The 24,831-nt window shown below is 38.3% G+C and overlaps 2 protein-coding genes and 1 non-coding gene across 3 annotated transcripts; 1 reads left to right on the top strand and 2 right to left on the bottom strand.

The window, feature by feature from the left end:
• Positions 1-494: 494 nt before the first annotated feature.
• On the bottom strand, positions 495-3,678 carry LOC139137787 (uncharacterized). The gene is made up of 7 exons (XM_070706057.1): positions 3,583-3,678; positions 3,191-3,316; positions 2,790-2,973; positions 2,287-2,511; positions 1,302-1,453; positions 999-1,177; positions 495-759 (listed from the first exon to the last, which is right to left on the bottom strand). The coding sequence occupies exons 1-7, from the start codon at positions 3,676-3,678 to the stop codon at positions 495-497; spliced, it is 1,227 nt and encodes a 408-aa protein (XP_070562158.1).
• Positions 3,679-5,103: 1,425 nt separating this feature from the next.
• On the bottom strand, positions 5,104-11,365 carry LOC139137786 (uncharacterized). Its single transcript, XM_070706056.1, has 10 exons — positions 11,297-11,365; positions 10,467-10,713; positions 9,903-10,109; positions 9,471-9,564; positions 9,089-9,352; positions 8,545-8,681; positions 7,878-8,138; positions 6,595-6,859; positions 6,126-6,255; positions 5,104-5,454 (listed from the first exon to the last, which is right to left on the bottom strand). The coding sequence occupies exons 1-10, from the start codon at positions 11,363-11,365 to the stop codon at positions 5,104-5,106; spliced, it is 2,025 nt and encodes a 674-aa protein (XP_070562157.1).
• A 7,360-nt stretch (positions 11,366-18,725) lies between these two features.
• Trnae-uuc (transfer RNA glutamic acid (anticodon UUC)) lies at positions 18,726-18,797 on the top strand. The gene has a single exon. It is a non-coding gene; the product is annotated as a tRNA-Glu (tRNA).
• Positions 18,798-24,831: the final 6,034 nt, after the last annotated feature.

The raw sequence follows: 24,831 nt of genomic DNA, 5'->3' as shown, positions 1-24,831 counted from the left end.
CCATAATCCAATAACACTTGGTCAAAATTCGTAATACATACAGACAGTAAAGCACCGGTGCACACAATAGTCAAATTCATGAAAGAAAGAAAGATATATGGATCTCTGGCAAAAAGACCAAGAAGTGATGTCAGGTGTTTCGAAAATAGCATCTGCATCCTGGCCCACACGTGGCCCCTGTAAGTCAAATAGGTAGTGGTCACGAACTGAGGACAACAGTCACTGATGCCATCAGCGATCATTTGTCGAAGAGACATATCGTATTTATCTACCAGCTTTTGATACTTGTATATTTAGACCGATGACACTCCAAATCCAACAGATCTAATAAACTAACGAGAATATTCCTGAATTAGTATTGAAATCGTTTATTAGGTTGCAGGCAATGCTCAATCATTTTAAACAATTGATATGAAGTGGAAAAAACAAGATGAGCTGCTTTGAACAATAGAAGAGAGATTCCACAGTGTGACTTATTGCATGTATCTATCTATCTACATGTACTTGTCTGTCTGTATGACAGGTTTAATTTTGTTTGTGTGCACATGTGCAAGTGTATATCTTTGTGGTACGTTTACAGCTATGATCTGAGGTATTGTATGATCTTGTAGGCCACCTTGATCACTCACCTCTCTGAATGGTACTACGTCATCAAGTAACTTTTGAGAACCAATGCCAGCAAAGAACGCTTTAATTGCACTGTCACCATTACGGAATGGTTCGCCAAATTTACACAATGCGTTTGACAATGGTGGAAATCTAGAGATAAACAAAAAGGGCGTGAATTTTTATCCTGAAGAGTTGCAAAATAAGATGAACCAATAGCCTCTTTAACATGTATTTTTTGTAAAATGCTTTCTGCTGTGTGACAACAAGGAGAAAAACAACAGTTACCGTCAAAACTGGATTGAGAAGTGTCGCTACATTGTTTCGTATACGGCTGATTTCCTTTAAACGGGACCAACGATATGTAACGAACCACTGTTGTAAAGTAATACCTGACACCCCTGAATTTCGCAGACGTTGTTGGTGGATTAAACACATCTTCAAGCCTTGGTACATAAGCGTTCCTGTTCCACGCAGATAGGATGAACTTGGCATCGGCAGAAAGCATTGGAATTCCGGACAAAAACATCAAAGATTTTCCATCTGCGAAAAGCTCTACTGACACGCCATCCTAAAAGAACAAGAATCACGAGACGGCATTCTTGTAAAACACGATATGAAAGAAAGATATCACTGAAAGATCAACTAAACGCAGTTAGGTTTTCCGAGCATGCGTATTATATGATAATACTTACCATTTCATTCATTACATCAAGTCTGTAGGTATGCCATGTTTCTGACGGGTCAAAGTCCAACTCAGCGAAGTCATACTTCACAGGTTCAGAATCGTTTTTGTACCTAAACCACAGCACCACAAAATGTCTGGTGTCATCGCCTACTCTCACAGCTGAAACAAAAGTGCATCATGTAATGTGATTAAGGCGGGGTCTTGATGAAGACTAAAGGGTAGATGTTCCCATTATAATTTATAATCACATGTTCTTTCCCTAACCAACGATACTGATACTCTACTCGTGCGTCTCTGATCCTACATGACCTGATGTACTTGGCATTTCTGCTCATACTATATAAGATATTGATCTTTTGCTGCTGGAAATTGAACATTTGTTACTAATAAGATTACAGTGGTAGATGGGTACCTCAGTAAGGTAGCATGCGCCTCGAAATTGTAAGACTTAAGCTTTTGCTCAAACTTTCTTCAAGTAATCTTTCAACTATCCTCTTCCAAAATCATGCATTAAAATAGGGTGTCACCGTGAAAATTTTGGTACCTGAGAAACAAATAACCAAAGATTTACCGAGTCTGAAACTGGCCGCCAACCCCATGTTAACTCTATCGACAAAAATAAAATTTTCGATTTTCGAAAAACTATAAAGGCTTCAAAAGTTTTCTGACACCAAGAGATTTGAAATAACCCCATCAAGTGGTATATCAGAAAAGAATTGCTCTCGTTTATAAGACTCCGAATATCTGTCCCGGAGGCGCATTCTACCTTAAGTGAATATGGCATGCAATTACAAAGTGCTTAATCAAAATTGATTGAGTTGTACAACGAAAATACAAGGAAAACAGGCCATGCAAATGTAATTGACATGGCCAATTTCATGCATAATGATATGGTGACGGAACAACTATTTGTACGAAATCCAACTAGCAAGCTTAAACTAATAAGCCGATGTCAATCATAACCAAGGAAATACAATGTTGCCGATGTTTACCTGGGTGTAGTTGAAAACCAAGTGACTGGTATGGCACGGATTTCAAACCATCGTCACCCTGGAAGGTGTCGTCTTCATCCACATCTTCAATTATTTGCCATGGTTGAGGGGTCGTTATGGATTCAGATGTTGGGTTACTTGTCAAGATTGTCGTTGAACTAGTCGTTGTAAAACTTGTCGTTAGGCTATCCAAATATTCAGTGCAGTTACATGGACAACTGCTTTCTGTTATTGAAAAGATAAATGGAAGTTTCAGGGTAATGCATGATTAACGGCAGTGTTTAGTCAATACTTTTATCAAGATATCAAAAACGTCATGGTGAGTGAATACGAAGAGAGTTTACATACAATATAAACCATCGCTTGTCTCGTGGAAATATTCTGAAAGCAAATGAGGCATTATTTAAAATTCGTTACAGCATACTCTTTATTTACTCTTGTAAACAAATTCTCATGTAATATTTGAATGATGTTAATGAGACAGATTAAACCCTGTGTTTTACCGTCATCGATGTACGTGTCATTGGCCAGGCAGCACAAGCCACAAGCATCGAACTCCCTTACATCATCCTCCCAATCGATGTCATCAAACGGAACATGAAAATCACCGACCACGCCGTCGGGTCCGTCCCAGAAAACCACAGATGTAACGGCCTCCATATCTCCAGATGCCGCCAGGACATCGACCTGTTGAAATTACAGTGGAGGACGTTCATGTGACGACGATTCGGTCAATACAGAAATGAAAGATGGAAGTAAGACACTCGCCCATAATTGCTCACAAAATCCTTTATGTCCTGGGGACTGAGTAACATGATGACCACCAGCAGATATTGCAAGTTCAGAAGGTATGTATTCAAGTTTTTTTACGTCCTTGCAATGTAACTCAAAGAATGATTCTAACCTGATATTTTCCACCTTCTCGTATGTCAGGTTTGGAATGGTATAATGCACCAGAGTACATTCTTTCATCTTTCACATCTCGGATCATTGTTACAGACAGACTGTCATCATTCTCGTTGAACGACAACTGAAAGTTAATTTTCGTGATAAGGAGTGAATGTTTGACTGAAATGTGAATTGATGTAATATTCCAAGACGTGTAAATTCATTACAATCTGCAGAAGAGTGTGAAAAAAGTTAGCTGCTGGAGACACGAAGGCAAAGCTGAAGATATATACACGGACAGATAATACATGAACACTTTTTGTGAAATATTTGTCTTTAGTATTTCACGAAGTTTTGCAACTTACTTATTTCTTACGTTTTTTGGACCTAGAGCATACAGTATTTTACCTGCTCTTGACGAAACACTACAGTGTCTCTGTCATCGACACCCCACACGCCACATGTCCTAATCATATTCCAGTTATCGGCATTATCCGTCGCCATGGAGATGTGACGACTAGGACAAGCATCTCCACTTGGATTTGGTAAATGAAGAAATACACCTGCAAGATACCACACTTATTTTCAATTTGGAGTCACAGTGATATGACATTTGTACTTCATTTTACATTCTGTATCGTGCCAGCACCATTCCATCACCACGTCACATAGCATCCCTGCACATCTTCCCCCATTAAGGTAGAACGCCACCTCGGGGACAGACATTCGGACTCTCAAACTTTTACAGTTCTCTTCTGATATACCACATGTGGGGGTTTATTTTAAAGCTCTTGGTGAAAGAAAACTTTTCACCGGCTTAGTTTTTTGAAATTCAAAAATTTTTTTTTTCACCATAGGGTTAACACAGGGATGGCGGCCATTTTGAATTTCTAATATCAGTAAATCTTGGGTTATTTGTTTCTCTAGTACCAAAATTTGCACGGTGACCCCCTATTTTTATTCTTGATTTGAAAGAGAGTGATTGAAAGATTCCTTGAGGAAAGTTAGAGCAAAAGTTTAAGTCATTCACTTTCGAGGTGCATATTACCTTAAATCATCATGGGTATGATTCAGTTGAATGTGTATTTGAAGAGAGTGCTTGACATAATGTGTGAATGTCACATGGATGTCCTTTGTCATGATATTACTTTATGTACTTAAAATATTAAAACATGCATATACTCACCCTCAATTGTTGAAGTAGAGCTCTGATATTCTTTGTCTGTCTGAAAATCAATCCCATCTTTCACCACGCCAGCAGACGGTTGGTCGACGTCAAGTATTATAGGCTGAGACACTACCGAGGTCGCTAGACCGGCGTTATTGGTCGCTTGGAAACGTACAAAATATGGCCTTTGTGGCTGAAACAAATAGGCATGGTTTCTTGTAAGACAGAACTATTTAACGAAATATATAATAGAAGCAAGTGTATTGGCTATAATTTATAAATATTAGAAAATTCGAAAATCATTTTCGAAATCTATTCATTTGTATTAATGAAGCAAATATTTTGAATTCAATATTTTGCTTGAAGAATTGGAATATATCTGTGGCTTTGAGAATAATTTACCTTTAAGTCCAAATCAACAAAAGTATACTCCGTGTCATTAGGTGTAATATCGGTGAAATCCTGCACAACTATTTCATTGACTTCACTGCCACATGTTACGCCGTCGTAGAGGGCGATGGAGTATGATCCTATACCACTTTCAGCATCGTTGAAATCAGACCAGGATAAAAACAACATATCGTATCGAGAGGTGTGTAAAATTTCCTGTAATCACATGTAATTAAAATCAAAAGACATACAAGATGATAATCTTTGATTCGTGATATCTTAGCCATTCCGACATTTCTGAGAACTGACAAAAGGGTAGTTTATGACACGTCTTGTTTGCTTGTCTACTCATTTGTTATAAAATATAATTATTAAGTAACTTTCCAAAGTTCAACCCAAAAAATCAAAGTTGCAAATCTGTACACTGCGCATGAACAGTAAACTTCATCAACATGCACAGGAATTACCTCGCCTTCGAAAGCTCCAATTTTCAAAGTTCCCGCACTAGGTGGTGTTACGTCCACTGTGAAGTCGCTGGAAACGAGAGAGCAATGACCGGATTCGTCAGTAGCCATGACGACGGCAGTGTATGTTTGTTTATCTTCGAGGTTTAGACCTGTTTGCTCCACCAATGTATCCTTGCCGACCTCTGTCCATTCTTGAAAGAGATGCTGAAGTCCAACGTCTTTGTCAGGGTGATATTCACTAAAAACTGGTGTTTGCTGAGAAATGAATAATTGACTGCATTACTTGTAATGTCTAAATTTCCATACCTGATTGATGAAAACCCTGTTCGCAGTCACATATCGTGCAAAATACGCAAAAAATATAAAAAAGAAAAGGAACGACACAAAGACAAATCGCACAATAGAAATTAACTTAGATTATTAATAAGCTATGTATTTATGGTGATTGAAAAGAGTTATTTATCGACAATACGCAATCATATATGTATGAATATAGACTGTTGTCTGTTCTTTACATATGATGAAAACCGTTGCAATATGACGTTGGTAATGCCAAGCTTTGATAACCCTGTGTCAAAAGCAGAGGAGATATCGCGGAGAAACATGAAAACGCACTGGCCAGCATCTAGTGCCATACAAATATCGTTGTTGACCTTTTTGAGAGCTGTTTCAGTGCTGTGGTATTTTCTATATGCTGACTTAAGTAATTCTAGTAGTGAGTTGGCAGACAAACCTAACAAGCCTAAAGCAAGGAGCTAATGCTAATCTAAGACAGTGCAAAATCCGAATGTACAGTAGCATGGGGTCATATTTGGCCTTGGTCATATTATGCACTGACATACATGGAGTTGATGGTTAATTCTCAGAAGAAATTTCACAATTTCTTGGCGAAGAGGAGCAGCAGGAAATTGATCTTTTGTACTTACGAGATCCTTGCATGACAGGCTGTGCAAAATGCTTGTATTGCTTCCAATTCCAAAGTTATAAAACAAAACAGGCAGCACAAATCTGAAGTTGCTCCACGACACAGTCAAGCTTATCGTCGATGGTATATAGCTTAAATATCAAGAAAAACGAGAATGCAAACAATGTAAACTGTAAAAACTTACACATCCATTGTAATGCTGTATAGTATCAGATATATCAATAATTCAAGATCATAGTTTATTTCTGAATCAATGGTCTTCACACCCACATAAGAATACACTTTTTTCCCCATACTGCAACTATGTTTGGTTTCGAAACGGCTCGACATCAGAATCACGTGACAGGAAGATCACTGTCAATGCAACCTATGTAGTGATAATCCGCTACTGGTAAGAATGACACATCTGTAACTATGCATACATATGCTAGTCACGGATAGAGTGGATCTGGAGGTTAAACAATACATACCGTTGAATATTTATTTGCCCTTGTGACAGCAGTTCTCCACCAAATCCAACTCGTATCCCATTTGATGTAACTTCTACCATTGCAGTAGACACAGCATATGCTCTGACAGTGACGTAGTACGTCCATGTCTCGGGAATTAGTTGTAAGTCAGTAAACGTGTGTGACGTATTGAGTCCAACGTCTACAAATCGATGAATATCATCTCTTGTGTTTGGGTAACGTTTGTCAGTTCCTGCTGCTATTTCGTAATGGTCGATTACTTGCCCTGAAAAAAGGATTTCGCATTTTGCATCACCATTAGTTCAATACCATTAGTTTCTTTACTGACACACGCAAACCATCTGAGATTCTGACGCTTAAAGAAGTTTACGGTAACGTAGTTGTCTTTTGATGATTTATATATAAGTGATGTTGCAAATTTGTCAATCATGTTGAATGTTAAGTATGCGTGATAAACAATGGTACAACAAAAATGCCAAGTGCTTCGTCCACGTTCGGATATCGTAGACTTGATGGCACGACACATTAAGTAGATTATAATCCGTCCATAATCAAAGTGAACCTGACATATGAAACGCATTGACTTTTAGCGTTGGCTCAGGAAGCTCAGCGGAAAAAAATTGTAACGGTTTTCGATGTTTGCCAAGTAAAAGAAAAAAATGTAACAAATATCATGACGCCAGTCTGTAAGCTTAAGAAGCAGTCGGGAGAATTTATTGGGGATAAAAGTTTTTATTTTCCCTCCTTGCTACTCGGTGTTGATAAAATCTCATCGAGATTGAATAGTTCAGCATTAAAATGAGCCTTTTAATCATTCCCCATTCTCTCTTAATCTCGTTGCTTTAGGGCCACACATGTAAATGGCCCTATAGCAGTTTTTGTGTGACTGCATATGCAGTCTTGATAAGTACAGGTTCGGTTGATGACACTATCATCATCGATATGATAGAATAAAGAGTTAGCATGAATGTACCACCTCTTTAATGTAAGAGTTTCAGATACATTTCGACTGATGACTAAATACAATATTAGCAGATGTAATGTGAATGATTGTTGAACCGTGTTTCGTAGCGCTTACATTAGACGTTGCGGCCTTCTAACAGTGAACAGTGACTCTAAGAAGTCGAATTGACATCCATTTGCATGACAGACAATGGGATTGGATTGAATTTGGTACCACTTGCCTTGAACTGATCAAATTGATCGACAGGAAATGACGTACATGAAAGCATATTTGATGATTGATGGTTGGGGTCAAATCTGCTCCACAAAATGGGACTTACCTCCACTTTGCCCGATGGCTTCAATCGAATGAAGGCCAAATGCGTCCCAATTTGCTGATAATGTAGTGATGGACGATTGATAGTTAAGGTCGAATCCGTAAACAGCGCCATCTCTGACATCTCTTGGTGCAAGTGGCTCCAGCTGTATCGTAATTCCATTGGAACGAAGTGAACTAGCGTAACCAAGGAGATTAGTTGCCCTGACAACCAGGTAGTAAGTTTCACCATTCTTCATGTTAAAGCCATCATTCATTCCAAACTCTGAAGATTTGGAAAAAAGTGAAGGACAAAAGATTGGTACAAGTAATGTCTGATTTGAACATGTATTTTAATGTCAACATTCAAGTATCCCTACAAGTTGCCCATCTTTCTTTTTGTAGCATTTCTTCTCTGAGTTTCCAAGCCTTTTCTGGAAAGTCGGTGCAATATTCCTTGAAATTGGTTACATCATGCTGTGTGCTGTTGTTCTTGCTTTTACATTCAGCATGGATCAGGAGTATGTGTTAAAATATATGTGTTAGAAAAGTATTTCTACCATATCGGGAATCATGGAAGTAATAACAGGCAAATTACAAACTTCTGCTCAAACATCTCTCCCTCTAAGTCGAATTTTGAAATGAGGGCCAGATACAACAATATAACATTTATAAATTCGTGAATACTCTACCGTCTGATGTTTCTACGACTGGTTGAACCACGGTTCCGTTTATATGGTCGATTGACCATTCATACTTCAATTTTGGACAGGGGTCACCATCAAAACTCCATTGACCATGCAAGACCTCGTTAGTATCTTGATAGTCTCTGAAACATTTGAAAAGTAAAGCAAGTATTAAATGAATACAGTGCCATGAATATCAACGTAATCAATAAGGGCAAGATTTTATTTCTGCACACCATACATCACACCTACATATCCTAGCTGCAATAACTGTAGCCTTGGTTGGCTGTGGGGCTTGGGTTTCTGTCGTGCGGATCGCACCTTGGCGCGAGTCGCACGACAAAAGCCCAAGCCCAGCAGCCAACCAAGGCTACAATTATTGCAGCTACCACTTATCCATAAGGCCTATCTTCAATTGCCTTATGAAAGAATGCTACAAACAGACAGGTGAGTATAAAGGCGCATCACTTTATCAGAATGTTTGTGTCAAGTAATTTAACACGGTAATAACTGTAAAATGGGTAGGAGGATATTGGTGAATAAAACTTACAAGTCTTCTTCTCCGTTTCCATCCCAAACATAGCTTCCGTTCAGAGGAGGCAGTCCAGCGCTTACTCGACTGATGAAAATACCATTTGACACAACAGTTGTATGGAGACCAGCGGCGTTGAAACCTCTTAAGGAAACAAAAGCCTGTCTGACGTCATAGAGATTGATACCAGTGATCAGAGCAAACAGTCCGTTGTTCGTGTCCACGTCATAGAACGTTTTCAGTTGTGCGCCCCCTGGAGATGTTCCTACTGCTAGTTGGTACCTGCTCGAGTCAACAAAGTTGTCACATTAATATAAAAAATCTAACGCATTTCAAAATTGTGAACATGCTTATAATTGTGACGCCGTGTCAGAAATATGACCACCATTTGTTAACGTACCTTATTATAGGACTTTCTGTGTCTTGGAATGGCTCCCAGGCAACAAGTATTCTATCAAGAGACTTTTGGCAAATGGCTGCCTCTGATATACAATCTGAACAGGACATAAGAAATGAACATAAATCTTATATTATTAACATATATTCCAACATTTATACCTACATGTTTGCACAAAAATAGATTCAGGCGGTATTCGATACATTAAAGTAACGGTGCTTGGAGAGTACTCGTTAAGTCCTGATCTCAAGATTTTAACTGCTCTCATAAATGTCGCAAAACAACAACAAAGCTAGGAGCCTGAGGTACATTTGGTATTTGACATTGTTCGCTGGTACCCAACCCCAAGGGGGTTAACAGCTAGATTTGGCGACATAAAGAAATATTTTATATTCATATAAATCCAGTTTGGAGCTCTCTATATTTAACACGCACCTTCAAATGTCATACAATGTAACCGTTCCTCGACATCACCATCACCAAATTGGAAAGACTGCTCATCGACACCCGTTAGCTCTACCACTCTACCGCCAACTGGCGGTGTTTCATCGACGTAGATGGGTTGAGAAAACAAATTGGTTGAGTCGCCAACATTATTAATTGCAGTTATAGTCACATAGTACGTTTGATGTTCAAACGGTCCTGGAAGACGATACAAAAAACAAGAAATAAGTACTAGAAACTTCTGGCAGGCAGGTGAATTGAGGTTTCGTTTATTTTAGTACGGTGACGTAACAGAAAAGTACTGTACCGTTTTACAGTAACGAAAGCATCAAAAGAAAGAAAGAGGAAAGCGAGAAATCATCTCAGTTTGGGAAGCTTCGTTTTCTGTAAATTTATATTCTTCATATTCAGCGTAAACAAAACTTTTCAAGGGCTAGAACAAAAGTAGCCTTGTTGGCCTTTAAGGCTTTATAATTCTCTGCTACCAGAAAAGGTCGACCGAAAACTAGATTAATGCCAAAAGAATCGGTGTCTTCTGCTAAGATGTGTAATTACCGTTTGCTGTGTAGTCATGTTCAGGCGGAACAACAACTGTGAATGGATATACGGAATCGTCTTCTTCTGCAAGGCCCACAGCGAACAAATAATACGCTATTCCACTTTCTGCGTCGTAGAAACCTGACCATGAGCACTTAAGGTCATCGGTTGTTCTGATGTGCGAAGGACAAATGACATCGCCTTGAATTGGAGGTGTAGTGTCCACAGTCACACCCACTGAACTTGCCCTTGACCATAGTCCAACCTGAAATAGTGTAGAACGTAATGAAAATTAGCAAGATGTAATCCGCTAACTGTATCAATGGAAACAACCCCTGATGACATGCTCGAAGAAGCTAGATAGATGATGTCAAGGTGCAGAACTTGGTAAACAGACAATAAAATTCCTATCTTATAATTGGAAACGGACAGATAATAACAAATACTGCTTATGTATGCTTCAGTCAGTACGAGAACCAAATATTAATATTTTAATTACCAAAACTGACGCGGACGCTCACTCTTCACATGCACAATATCACTCTACGTGTTCTTTAATTATATAACGTTTCATATGATCGCTACAAACATTACTTTTCAGACATTTGATTAGAGTCCCTCTATTGTTTTGGAAGGTTAATTTCATGCTATATTTATCACAAAGCAATGTTGTATGTCCAAAATTATGAATGACATCTATCTGTTTCTACTGCGCCGAAAAATATTGCATATTTCTCTGTTTCTTTGCTTACCTTATTGACTGAAGAAACCGTCACCACATTGCAGATTTTCCGTATTCGGTTTCACCATGGCGTTGGGAGTGTTTTGACGCCCATCGCTGTCAGTACATGAATATATGTCTGATGCTCCAGGATAACTTCCGTAACAGAACCCTGTGAAATATACCTCGCTTTCATCTTCTGTCACATGCCAGGAATCAACGATTGAATCAGAATATTTCTGTGTAATAGAAAAAAAAACAATAATACAACTCATACCAGAATTCATAAATAGTAACGGCATCATACTTAATACATCATAACAGCTGATGTCAAGTAACTTGACTCTTGCAATGAAAACTAAATGTACGCCCTCAAAAAAATTAATATTATTTGTAGAAAACAGCAACTTCTTTGATAATAGATAATACCATAAGAATATATAAGTAACTCTTGTGCATAAGAGCGGGGTTTCTATCGGTATTATCTTGCTAGTTCTACATGCACATTACACACCTGGTAATTGCCAAAATTATTCCCGACTTGATATCCTACAGTTTGGTTCTCTTGTAGAATGTCGTAATTATCTACTTTGATGAAAGGAGGTGATGTATCGACTGTAAATCCGTCCGACGTTGAGTCAAGGGCATTTCCAGCTCCGGTTAATGCACGAACTGTCGTGAAGTACGTCACTCTAGGGTCAAGTGGAAGGAGTGATTGTGCTATTCCAGAACCGATGAGACCTGTCGAGAGAATGAAGCGTGGGCATGATTAGAGCTTCATGATACGCGGGGAAATAAAACTCGCCTTAAATGTTAATTATTGTTTCATGAAAGTGGTGATAAGTTGTCAAGTTCTGAAGTCACACTGTCACACTTACCATCACCAGGACCACTCTCGTATCGGTCAACGAGAATCCCGTTACTAATGTAGGGTTGGATGTCATCTAGTCTTGGTCGTGTTCCCACAGCCCATTCATAATGAGCTATTCCATGCATTTCACTCTCAAATCCACTAGAACTGTGCCGTAACAGTTCCCGTCTCCGTTTGGTAGTCTGTGTCTACATATCCATCCATTGGGCCACCAGTTACTCGATCTTCGGGTCCATCATAAACAAGTCCTGTCTTGTCATCATTAACCACTTTGAGGGAACTGAATTAATAGTTTCGCATCAGAATAAGCAAGTGAATTTTATTTACCCTTTCACCAGAACATGAAGTGACATAGTGCTAATTTTGAAAAGTTGTATTCGAAATGTTATCACTGTTGCATTTATTTACTTTGATAACTTGAAGACAAAATAATTATGAAATAGATTGATCAATGGGAAAGAGAAAGGAAGAAATTAAAATTGAAGGAGCTTGAGTTTAAATCACAGCAACCTTGATGTCATTGTGCTTGATTCACTCCCAGCACCGTTTATGGCTTTAACTGTCAGGAAGTAGACAGGTCCAGAATCCTCAATGCTGTACCTCTGTAATTGTAAGCCCTCTATGTAAGCTCCTTGTGTTGGGCCCATACTAGTGAAATCCAACACGTCTGTATTACCTAAGATGATACAATTTTAGGTTAGGCTCCATGCTTTAAACGGTTTCATGGTGCATACGTAGAAATAAAAAATGTATTATTAATTGCAACCGATTTTAATTCATAAGAAACTGACGTAGGTTTACCTGAACCAGTTCCTATTGCTACAAGATAGTCTATAACGCCACTTTCAAAGTCAGTTGCTCTCCAATATGCCTTGATCCCCTCGGTATCAGTTTGAAGAACGAAACCATCGATTATTTCCTCTTCTTCGTCTTCACTTAAAACACCGATGGAAACCTGTCGCATCTTTAAAATAGAGAAGAAGAAGCCAGGGATATTATTCAACAGAAGACGACAAAGTTATCTAACTTTCCTGTGTTTTTATGCCTTGAAACTTATTAATACAGGGCATTTAGTTCTTCCTCTTCCTGAGAGCGAATGATCACAGGTGGCAGCTTTATCGTTGACATTGAATTTGACAAACATAAGTGACAGATGATTTGCTACCTGTAAAGCGGTTCGGCCTCATTGTATTTGCAACTTCATATTCTAAGCCCTATACTCATTTCATCAAATACGGTACATTTTATTCTATGTCATTGTGTGTTCTTTGTTTAAGGGTTTTTTAGTGTATTACTTTTAAAATAAAAACGTAACGTTTTTTTTTGATTCTGATTTTGGTAGATTTGATGGAGTTGGCCGGCTGCTTTCATATATCCCTAACTAATTGTAACTAATTGAGAACTTATACAAGGCAAAGTAAAACCCCCCTTATGCCAGTGCCTTTACAAGAATCATTTACGGACCATTTTCCTGAGATTCCTCTTTGGGATAACACAAAACATACCGAGATTTCCCAGACGACACGAAATGTTTGTCAAAATTTTGGATCTACTGATAACAGAGATATATTTTCACACTCACTATTGGTGAGGTGGTATCTACGAAGACTCCATCCGAGTTTTGGACATTGGTAAGACCAGCACCATTGACAGCAGAAACCCGGACACTATAGTGAGCACCATTGGTGAGAGATAGGTCCTCAGATGATGTCCAGATTGACAATGATGGGTCTACTTCCTCGTTGTCACTGAAAATAAAAGAAAATATCAAGTTAATTTCATTCATCGACATTTAAGATGGGCTTATTTGAAATATTACGAAGAAAATCGATGTATGCGTACCCGATAGTTGGATAGATTTTCAAGGTTGTTCCTCCGTAAGTCTCATAAACTGATATCTTGTAGACTTCAATGTCAGATTCTGGATCTTTGAAGTTCCAATTAGCAGACAGTTCCGTGGCACTTGACTGACAGCAAAAATATGATTGTTAAAAATAAGTTTCACCATATCTTACAGCCAGAGATCGGACGACCTAACGCAGTGCACCTAAGCAAAAATTTAGCAACAACAAGTCTACCCTGCCTCCCTGCCTTCGCTACTATTGTGTCTTTTGTCACTCATGTTTTGTACACAGTATAGAACAAAGTGATAAATGACCCCCTCCAATAGCTACTACCACCATCCAAGTTTTAAACTCTATTATATGAACAATAGGACATCGAAGCAGGTTAAATAATTAGTATTATTGACTGTATATGTACAATTTAGCTGGTCCAAGTAACAAAAAGAAAATGCAGGCCGATATACTATGCTATCATACACTGTCAATTTTTAATACTATACAATTCCTCAATCAGAATCCTTGGCCTTCACGATGTTGCAAGTCAGTTAATTAACAGACTGGACTTATCAGCAGACATGTGCCTATTTACCGTGTACTGTATGTCGTGTCCAATCGTCGGGCCATCACCAAGAAACTTAAATATTGGCACTGTCAGATCAACCAGGTACCCATCCGATTCCGTTCTGATGCTTGTCAGGGCCCTGTTGGTCGTTTGGAGCTCCACAAACACGTAATCCATGTGCAGGAGATGGAAATGGTGCCAATTTATTGAATCTTCTCTGCTTTGAATAAACTCTGCGTCATGGATGATCTGGAATGGTGGTGTTGAATTTCCTGCAAGCAGCAATGTTAGAAAGAGTTCGTGTTTGTATTTGCCCGTTATCGAATAATTTGTTGTATAAAAATGTTGTCAAGGTAGCGCAATGTCAAGGACATAACAGAAAACAATCGGCAGAAATTACCCTGAATGAAAGGTTAATATTATCTCCAGCAGCGAAATATGAAATACTTTACCTTCTTTAGCATGTCTTCTCCACACTGTAACCATGTAGTTTCTGATATCAGACTCGGGGTCGTAGTAGTCATCCCAATTTGCTGATACACTCGACGCTTTAGGGCTGTACGTCATGTCTTGGGTGGGATTCAATCCATCGTTTATCCATCCTTCTACTGGAGCAGTCTCGTCGTACAGAACTGAAATTCAACAAAACAGTACAGACGTCTGACCACGTGGCTTTATTGGCAACTTTGGTTTCCAAAACACAAATAAATAACCAACAAATGAACTGAGGAAATGCAACATTATATTTGGTAACATCGCAAAAGAATGGGCAGCACGAGACGTGACATCAAGAAAATATGTTGGACGTTCAGAAAGAGAAGAGAATAGGCTGATACTCACAAAGCACTGGCCATATGTAGCTCTGTCTCTACTCTACATTGAAATTTGACAAATTGACCACTGAAGTTCCTTTGTCTGAGATATATGTGTCACATGTTTATTATGTTCGTAATGTTCATTGGAGGAAACAAAAGAAATTTTCCAACATGGTTCTGTTGCGACCAAGACCGCGTTTTCTATGCTAAAAGAGGTCGAAATCGGCCCTGAGCTGTGTTTACCAGCATTGTTAGGAAGAATCATGACAAGTTACCTCCATCCGTTGTCACACTGGTAGTCAATTTCTTGTGGCCAGCGTTTTGTGCAATGATGTTTGAGTAGTATGTTGTATTGTGCGTAAGAATGACACTATGATTGCACACACTGTGTCTGAATGGTTCCACCTCAACGTACGTAATAGTGTCATTGTCTCCCGGTGATGTTCCTACTTGCCAGATGTACTTCTCTGTAAACCAAAACACAGAAAGTAAGAAAGAATCAAAGTCAACGATAGAGTTCACAGAAAGTAATTCACTGGCGAATTAAAGGATATGCCTGTAACAGACCCTGCTTTGTCTTGCTCGTACACAATGTGTTCAATGACTATTGTCATGGGCCCAATGACTAGGATGTCGGTGTTTTATCAGTACATGATACAGTCATGTAATATCTCACTATATCAGTACTTATGACCATAGATTAAAAAGAGAAGTAAAAGGTATGATTCTGACTTATCCTTGTACTATTCACCGTTTCACAGCACTGTAACAACATAATGCCGTTTGCAACACAAATCTCTATCACATGTTTCCAACAGGAGTTGCACAGGGTGTATTGCATGAGCAAATACTTTTTCTGCGTTTGGGAACGAGTGTCTTCCCTACTTGTTAGACTGGAAGGCGAAATTATACTAACCTAGTCCGCTGTGTTCATCGTAAAATCCGTGCCAACTGACACAGATTTCATCAAATCTGTTCTGATAGTCGATATCATGGTCGTGCACTAATCCATCGAATACTTTTCCCGCAGTCGGTGGACTGGTATCCACGATAAAAGGCGATGGTGGATGTCCGACGGTGCTCAGATCAACTGATAAGAAAATAAAACTTCAATAAGAAAACAATCCCGAAAAACCGTTTGACTTTTGGTAAAATCAAACGATTTCACCCATCAAAGTTTTCACTCAAGACGTGAATAGTACTCTCCCTCTGTGTACAACAGTAAACTCTTACAAAACGCACCGTTGATCACATAGATGACATACCGGGGAGCCAGAGAGGTAAGCCTGTGCGCTATAACTGCTTTGTGAGGTGACTACAGTTTGAATCTTACCGTTGTTAATGGCTTTTATTTTTATCCACGTAGGGAGTCCATCTGGAACGCAATGTTGCTTAGCAACGTGCGTAATATTACTATCCTGTTTCCAATCCATGATGTATATATCTCGCTTGCTCTTTCCAAGTCCCATTTCAATCTCCCGAACATAGGATAAATCATCACTGAAAAGTTAAGTTAGTGTTAGTATCGTGGCTTTTTGCAGTAAAGGACACGGTTCTTAGTAACGTGGCTTTTTGCAGTAAAGGACACGGTTCTTAGTAAAACCCGAACAACGTAAAATGTTTAGATCAAAGTTCGGGTCTGTGACAATATCTTGACCATTATATTATGTAAGGTTGAGATTCCTGTTTGTGTAAGTTGGTTTCATGGCATTTTCTATCCGTGGTAATCCTAGATGAAAAGTAGAGGTTACAGGTAGGACTAAATAGAGATGAGTGACTGGGGATTTTGAATTGTAAATATTATATTTTAGTTAAATAGCAGAAACCACAGTGTAAATGGAGGGCGTCAGTAGCCTTCCAAAACTGAGTGAATTATTTTGAATGAAATTTTAAAATATTTTCAATGTTATTTTGGTCTTACTTTTAGCTGATCACATAAGGAAAGGTAACATTTGCTTTTTATGGTAAAGGAAAAGCAGACACATGATAAACGGTTAACATTAAGAAGAAAAGAAGTTCTACATCAATTTATATTATGATTACCTGACATTGTAATGTGCAGAAACTACACAAGTGTCTTCATCGTAAATGATAAACACGACTTCATTGACCAGTGGTGGCGTTGTATCTATGGTGTACGGAGTTGAATGGCAAACTGTGGTCGCCATGGGACCGCCAAATTCAACCTTATTGATCGCCCTCACAGTCATGTAATATCGACCATCTGTGAAAAGATCAGCATGTAATTGATGTGTTGATCTATAGTCTAGAATTTAATAATACTACATTTTAATAATTAAAATTAAATTGCGTTTTTGCAATATTGACAGCACAGCCTCTAGCTATTTATTCCATCGATAATGACTTTCTGGGTCACTTCTAGTTGTGGTCGACGGAAAAGTTTTGTATCAGCATAATTTTCATTGTGGCTATATTGAAAATGTGTGCAGGTGAAATTATAATCTCTGAAATGGAACTTTTTAATCTTTATAGAAAATTCATGACATCTGTAGCTTGATTTTTCTGAAAAGAAAGAAAAGCGTAAGAGCAGCGTGGAAATGCAAAGTCGCGCGTATGGAAACTTCACTACCTGGCAACACAGGATATCCAAAGTTTGAAGTGGTTCCTCTGTTCGTCCATTCCATCTCATTAGCAATGTGGGAATGGGGATCGTAATGAGTCACAATATCCTCTAGGCATGGCGACGTCCCGACAGCCAAGGTATAACCAAAAATACCAGTCTCCTTGTCATGGAAACCATCCCAATTAGCTGTTCACGAACAATAAACACTAATCAGAGGTTATGAAAACTAATGACCACGGGAAAGATTTTCATAGTTATGATAAAAGTAACAAATTAAAATGAAGTTTATTATTTACATACACAATCACAGAAATGCCAATATGAAGAAACTTCATCATAGTAAGTCACTCATTATGTTTTTATTAGATATTGTTGTGTTAGCACATGTCACCATGGCAACATATTACCTGATATGTAGGTGTTAGCACGTGTGTACAACAGATCAACCAATGGTTCATGTCCGTTGAATACAGTGGCAGAATCCGGACCATCGATGATTAGTCTGAAAATGACAACATGATATGAATTAGTCGACTATGGGTTTTATTCCATCCACTCAATACGCTCTGGAGAATAGACGTGAAAAATGCCTGTAGATTCTTACATTATATCAAAATCGTCGTTTTGATAAGCTTACCTTTGACTTAAATATACCTTGTATATTGTTATCGTCTAATAAATACCTTGCTCTCTTTAAACTTGAAAACAAATAAGTGATGTTCTAGTGAATTATGTTATGTTGACTTTAGGAAATTATTGATGAAAACTCAAAGATTTATACTGCCTAATATGTATAGAGTTTGTTGATAAAAGTTACAAACACAGAGACTTTTTTTACAGTGGAACAAGTCTGCATTCAAATATTGTACGCATGCAGTAATCCCTAGTGGTCTAGTGGCTAGGATATGTGGCTTTCACCCACAAGGCCCGGGTTCGATTCCCGGCTAGGGAACTATCTTTTAGACCATTGGTGTGCTTTCTGTGTTGCTCTTGCACGAAATGTTTTGTCTATTTTTCACTGCATTTATCGTATCAAATCAAATCATACAATGTGTGTAATGAGCGCCTTATGTTTAATCAAAACCAGTTGAGTAATGAAAAAATGACCGAAGATGGTCTTTTGCTATATTTCGATCAACAGAATACATAGGGCTTGTTTTTTGAGGAGGTTCTCGAACTTATTTTTATTTGACGGTTGTTTTGTTCAAGCATTATCCTACTTGCAGCAAACAGAACCCATGAAATGCAACATTGTATGTACAATACAACATTGCTGTACCTGTGATTTGGAAAACTTGTTTCACTGACACATCTGTACTTCCATTGTTCAGGTAGAAAGGTGGCGCACTTTTGGTGGGAGAGTTCTTCATACAGAGCATTTTGTATGTGCCCAGGGCTTGGTGGTTCAAAATCAACGACGATAGGTAACGACGTGATCACATTTTCATATCCTGCAGTCAGATCCGAAAGTTGCAAATTATGTATTTGTATTATGTTGTGAAATCTCTGGGCAAATGCAAATCCCCTACTTCCTCAGAGAAAAGTGACGAACGCCAAGTCGAGAATACAAAATTACTACAATTGAAGATCATTTTTCTTCTCGGAATGATACGAGTCATGGGATTATTTGGAAACTGCACTTCTCGGAAGTATCGCTATGACGTTAAATCTCTAGGCAAATGCAAATGTCCTACTTTCTCAGAGGCAAGTGACGAACAACAAATAGAAAAAACAAACTTACTACGATTGAAGACCAGCTTCTTTTCAGAATAAGAATGAGTCATGGGATTATTTGCAAAACTGCGCTTATCGGCAATATAACTATTTCTTGAACTACAAGATTATGCTGGATCTGGAAAAATATACCTTGTGTGTTTAGATGGAATATACGTCAAGTGCAAAACTTCAACAAAAATACACATGCCTTGTACAGTATGCTTAACACGATTGGAACTAATTTTGGATCATTGGATCTTTATCTTGTTCAAATTCTCAAAAGTGTTTGGTGCCATATAGCTGAATGTTGCAATATTACGAATTACTCATCAAGAGTATAACTTAAGGTAGAACGCACCTCGGGGAAAGACATTCGGACTCTCAAACTTTACAATTCTCTTCTGATATACTACATGTGGGGGTTCATTTTAAAGCTCTTGGTGAAAGAAAACTTTTCACCGGCTTAGTTTTTCGAAAATCGAAAATTTTAATTTTTCTCCATAGAGTTAACACAGGGATGGCGGCCATTTTGAATTTCGAATATCGGTAAATCTTGGGTAATTTGTTTCTCTGGTACCGAAATTTGCATGGTGACCCCCTATTTTTATTCTTGATTTTGAAAGTAAATGATTTAAAGATTCCTTGAGGAAAGTGAGAGCAAAGTTTAAGTCTTTCACCTTCGAGGTGCATACTACCTTAAAAAGAAAAGCAGATGAGCTTACATTTGCAGATTAAAACGACCTTACTTCACCATCCAATTATCCCAATAAGTTCCAATCGTGTTGTTTTCTATGGAAGTCTACTCACCAAGAATGTTGGTAACGTGCATATTAACATAATATACGTCAGAATGACGAAGTTGAAGGCTATCATAAGTGAAATGCGTTGTACCTCCTAATCCAATCTTCTCAAAATAATAGAACTCGCCGGACTGAAAGAGAATGGAATTCCACTTTTAGAGATTTTTTTCATAATGAAGGTGTCATTGTGTATTTAAAAAGTCGCACAAGGTTATTAAGGCTGGAACTCTATATTTTATTCAAGGAGATACATCGGGTGATATTAATAGTGTCTATGTTCCACAACTCTAGTACCTATATTCACATTCATACTGCTAAATGGATAAATTCGACAGACTGCTTACATCGTGTAACTTTGCATAGTTGCTCTCTATGCGATTTAACAGCTCACATTTTCCGCTACTACCGTAGTCATAATTGAAGCTAATGCATTCGGACTGTGGTAAACATTGCTGAGCGCATCCAGATGGGGTCTTGTAAGTCGCTGTTTCATAGGGTGTGAGAGTGCGAGTCGACCAAGTCGCCGTGATGTGAAGCTATCCAGAGGAGAGGTATCGGCTGTATGCGATTGGCTGTGAACCATATATGGCGTCACATCTGTCCAGGGTATTAGTTGATCTCCATAGATACCACTACCAAAGCCAATACCAAGCTATAAGGACAAAATATTAATTTCAATGTTGTTTATTATTCTCCCTAACGCATGCCCGTGATTACAGTTGGACCCGAGCGAAGTATACTTACACTGAATACCAATAAGTAATTGAGATACCAAAGCATACTTAAACAAAATCTAAATTCTATTCAAAGTATGTGAATCTCGAGCAATATGTCTACATGTGCAAAAGATACATGCATATTTCTAAAGGCCGCTGTCTTTAAATTAATCAATTTATGTTAAAAATATAAAACCGTCAATTGTTTAAGAAAAACTTTCATACTGACAAATGGGCTTGGGTTTTTGTTTTCGTTAATTTCAATAGGTGATCTGTACTGTCAATAGCATTAACAAATTTTACCTTTTGCTCCACTATAGGACTATCATCATAGGCAACAGCTGACAATTTGAGGATGTCTGGACGACTTGTGGAGTAAAACTCCGGAACTATCCGTGCTTCAGGAAGAGTTGTGTCGTAGGTTTGAAGAAAGCAGGTTGCCATCGCTGAACCCTTTGCAGAGTTCATTGCTTTCACGGTAAAGTGAAGAGGTATTCCATCAGGAAGTATCTAGTAGAGAATATTTAATTGAATGGTAGCAATTTGATAATGAAAATTGATGTTCTTGTAAGAAAGAGATCGCTGTGCTCGATGTAATCTTAAATGCTATCACCTATTTCCAGGAATATGTATCTTGAGACTGTCGCTTGTTCCTTGTACGTCAATTCGTGCAGTCAGTCAGTCAGTCGGTCGGTCGGTCAGTCACTCATTCATTCACTCACCCACTAACTGACTCACATACGTATTTACTAACTAGCTGACCGATAAACCATCCATTTGTCCATCCATCCAAACATCAACCCGTCCATTCATTCATTCATTCATTCATTCATTCATTCATTCATTCATTCATTTATTCATTTATGCATTCATCATTCATTCATTCATTCATTCATTCGTTCGTTCGTTCATTCATTCGTTCATCCATCCATCCATTCGCACATTCTGGAGAAAAAGCAAAAGAAGCAAATGTTGTTATTTGGCTTCAGATCACAATAAATTGCTGTGATCCATAGTGGTAAAGTAGATGACATACTTTACTTTTGCCCTTAAAGCTCGGGATTGATTCCGGTTATGGAAAAATATAGGAACAACAATTAAAATCACTTTTCACTTTTCTGCGCTATTCAAGCCAAATCATTTGTACCTTTTTTTGATAGTTTTTTTTTTTATTTTTCAATTCATATAATCGACATTACAATGTGATGAATAGCATTTGTATTGTAGTTCACTGTATAACATAGTAACATGATCAATATTTCGTTTACCGTACATCATTTATCAAAAGTATCCGGTTGTATAATTGTGAGAATTCTGAAAAATTGTGGCATTTGCCGACACGTTATATCAATTTTGCATATTGCCGTATAGATTTATGTGTTTGTGGTATGTGGACTTTCTTTCATACCTGTGCAATTACGACAGACTGTCCACCCATTTCTTGATCTTCCAGTACATCACATCCACTCTTGAAGGTTCCGACACAGTACGTCAAATTGACTTCACTTTTGTCATCAGCAGCGGACACAGACAACGCAAAGGCTGGCTCTACCTCATCGCGGAATGGTACTTGCTCTACCACGCAATCGGATACTGCTCCAACGCCTCGTTTTGGACGATTTAGGTTTGGCTGTGAGATTGGAAACTTGATGTTGTCTTACAAGGCGACAATGCAGGAAACAATAGAAAAATTGATGACCGATACAAAGTTATTCTAAACGTCAAAGTAGTATTGTTTATTTTATTTTGAAAGGATATGCAACATTCGGGAGCAAGGGGTGATCCAATGGCTGATGGTATCCCACAATTTTCAGGAAAACATTTCTTTATTTGGAGTATTCCCTCCATCATAGAATAATCTACTCAGAGAATTTTGCAGGGTCTTAGAAGTGTATGAATTATTGATATAGAGGGGAGGATCAGTGATGGAGTGTGTTCAAAAGAATGTGAGAGACAGATTCAAAACAGTGTGGAAGTCATATATTTGGTAATACATGAACTTCACATTCACAAAGTAAGGAATGCACTGCTGACTTTAATTGTGGTACGAGTATCACGGACGATAATGCGTCTTTTACAAGATAAGAATTCAGAAAATCATATTGACGCTTTTCTCCGCTCAGTCATCGTCGACCAATGATAACATGGTCTCGTACCAACGAAAAATATTTACTTCAATGTAACAGATATATGGGGATTACCCTTACCTTGGGAACAGTTATTGGAGTAAATTCCGGCGGAGTGTTATCTGGCTCCAAGTCACCTTTGTTGAATATATTCCTTTCAATCTGTCTTGTCGTGTAGCTCCATATCTTGATGTCAATTATGACCTTTTTATTCTGCCAATAATGGGAAGCTTGATTTCGGCCACACATCTGCCAGATAGTACTAACTTAAGGGGTATCATTACAAGGTCCATCCTTGTCCTGTTTGAACAACAATTTTGGCAAGAGATCAAGCAAAGATTGCCCAACACCAAATCTGGTGCGAAATAATAGTAAAGGATGCAAAATACAGAACCGCCGAAGACTTACGATAGAGATTCTATGTGAATTGAGTATTTTGTGAGACTTTCGGTAAATTTTGCGCAGATTTTTCCAAAGACTTTAATGTCCGTGCCACCTCTGTGTTGAGACATACTCATGATATACAAAATACCGGAGCTTTGACGAAAGTTTAGTACATCATATTATGTGTCACTGAATAAAGCATTATGTGAAAGACAGGACCAACATGTATGATGGATTCTTACTCAAGGTCAAGAGGAAAGCCGTTAAATTTGATTTGTGCTTGAGTTGGGAATGCTGTACTGAGGATGTAACCTTTCAACTCTATCTCGGCATAGAAGAATGGTATCCCAATAGCAAACGAACCATACGCTGCAGCGCCAGCCTCGGGTCGAACAGTAATCTGCAGAGAAATGAGAATATGTGCGATGTCTGTCAAACAATAAGACCGACATCATAGCTGGTTTTCGAAGTGATGTAAAGCAAATATATGTAAAATAAAATTGCCTTTTCTCCACTTTGATATCACATGTAAATTGACTATTATATGCAGATATTCAATGAATGTAGAAACCTTCCTATTCAGTCGTAGCATTTGAGAAACACCAAGAGTACCCAATATATGAAGCATCACTCCTTATCAGACAAGATATTTTTGTTATTGTGGGAAAGATACAGGTATCCGTTATAGGGCTCTGTTAAGGATGATAAAGGCATGCAATGCTTACATTTGCTCTCATAGATAAGATTGCGGCTTCTGCGGTGACTCGGACACCATAAGAACCACTGGCACCGAATCCTAAAGCAAAAGAAGCACAACCTGTAAAACTCCTGTTCATGGTATTGTGCAAGAATGCTCGCATAAAAAATGTGTCTGTGGTAAATCAGCATTTGTTGAATATCAATTTTAAGGGCAAACGCAATCGTATTTGAGGCATTTTAGCATTTGTTGAATATCAATTTAATGAGCAAACTTAAAGAGGTGATAAGACGTTGGGTACTTTTACGAGTGAAGTATTGGTATCTCTCCATCTTCTTTGTTCTATGGAAAATAAGAAAAATGCATCACTTTTTTGCAAATTTTGAAGTAGTGTATATCATCCTACGACGCCACCGCAGCTAGGATGTGAATTGGGGACTGTTGAAGACCCTCGATGAATAACACTATGTAACGATAAACTGAAGACACGACACTTACCCAACTGGCACGGCACAGGCCCTATTGTGAACCATTTGCTTTTTTCAAA

This window comes from Ptychodera flava, chromosome 7 (genome assembly GCF_041260155.1).
Source record: "Ptychodera flava strain L36383 chromosome 7, AS_Pfla_20210202, whole genome shotgun sequence".
NCBI classification, from domain to species: domain Eukaryota; kingdom Metazoa; phylum Hemichordata; class Enteropneusta; family Ptychoderidae; genus Ptychodera; species Ptychodera flava.
This window is presented reverse-complemented; position numbering and strand designations above follow the sequence as displayed.

Excerpts from the sequence above, each read along its gene's own strand:
- LOC139137787 (XM_070706057.1), bottom strand. The coding sequence starts at position 3,678 with ATGGCGACGGATAATGCCGATAACTGGAATATGATTAGGACATGTGGC. Across the intron at positions 2,512-2,789 it reads TGACACGTACATCGATGACG|AAAGCAGTTGTCCATGTAAC; the intron begins GTAAAACACAGG and ends TTTCAATAACAG. Across the intron at positions 760-998 it reads GCGAAATTCAGGGGTGTCAG|ATTTCCACCATTGTCAAACG; the intron begins GTATTACTTTAC and ends GTTTATCTCTAG.
- LOC139137786 (XM_070706056.1), bottom strand. The coding sequence starts at position 11,365 with ATGAAAGCGAGGTATATTTCACAGGGTTCTGTTACGGAAGTTATCCTG. Across the intron at positions 10,714-11,296 it reads AGCATCAGACATATATTCAT|GTTGGACTATGGTCAAGGGC; the intron begins GTACTGACAGCG and ends ACACTATTTCAG. Across the intron at positions 6,256-6,594 it reads GGGCAAATAAATATTCAACG|CTATATACCATCGACGATAA; the intron begins GTATGTATTGTT and ends TTGATATTTAAG.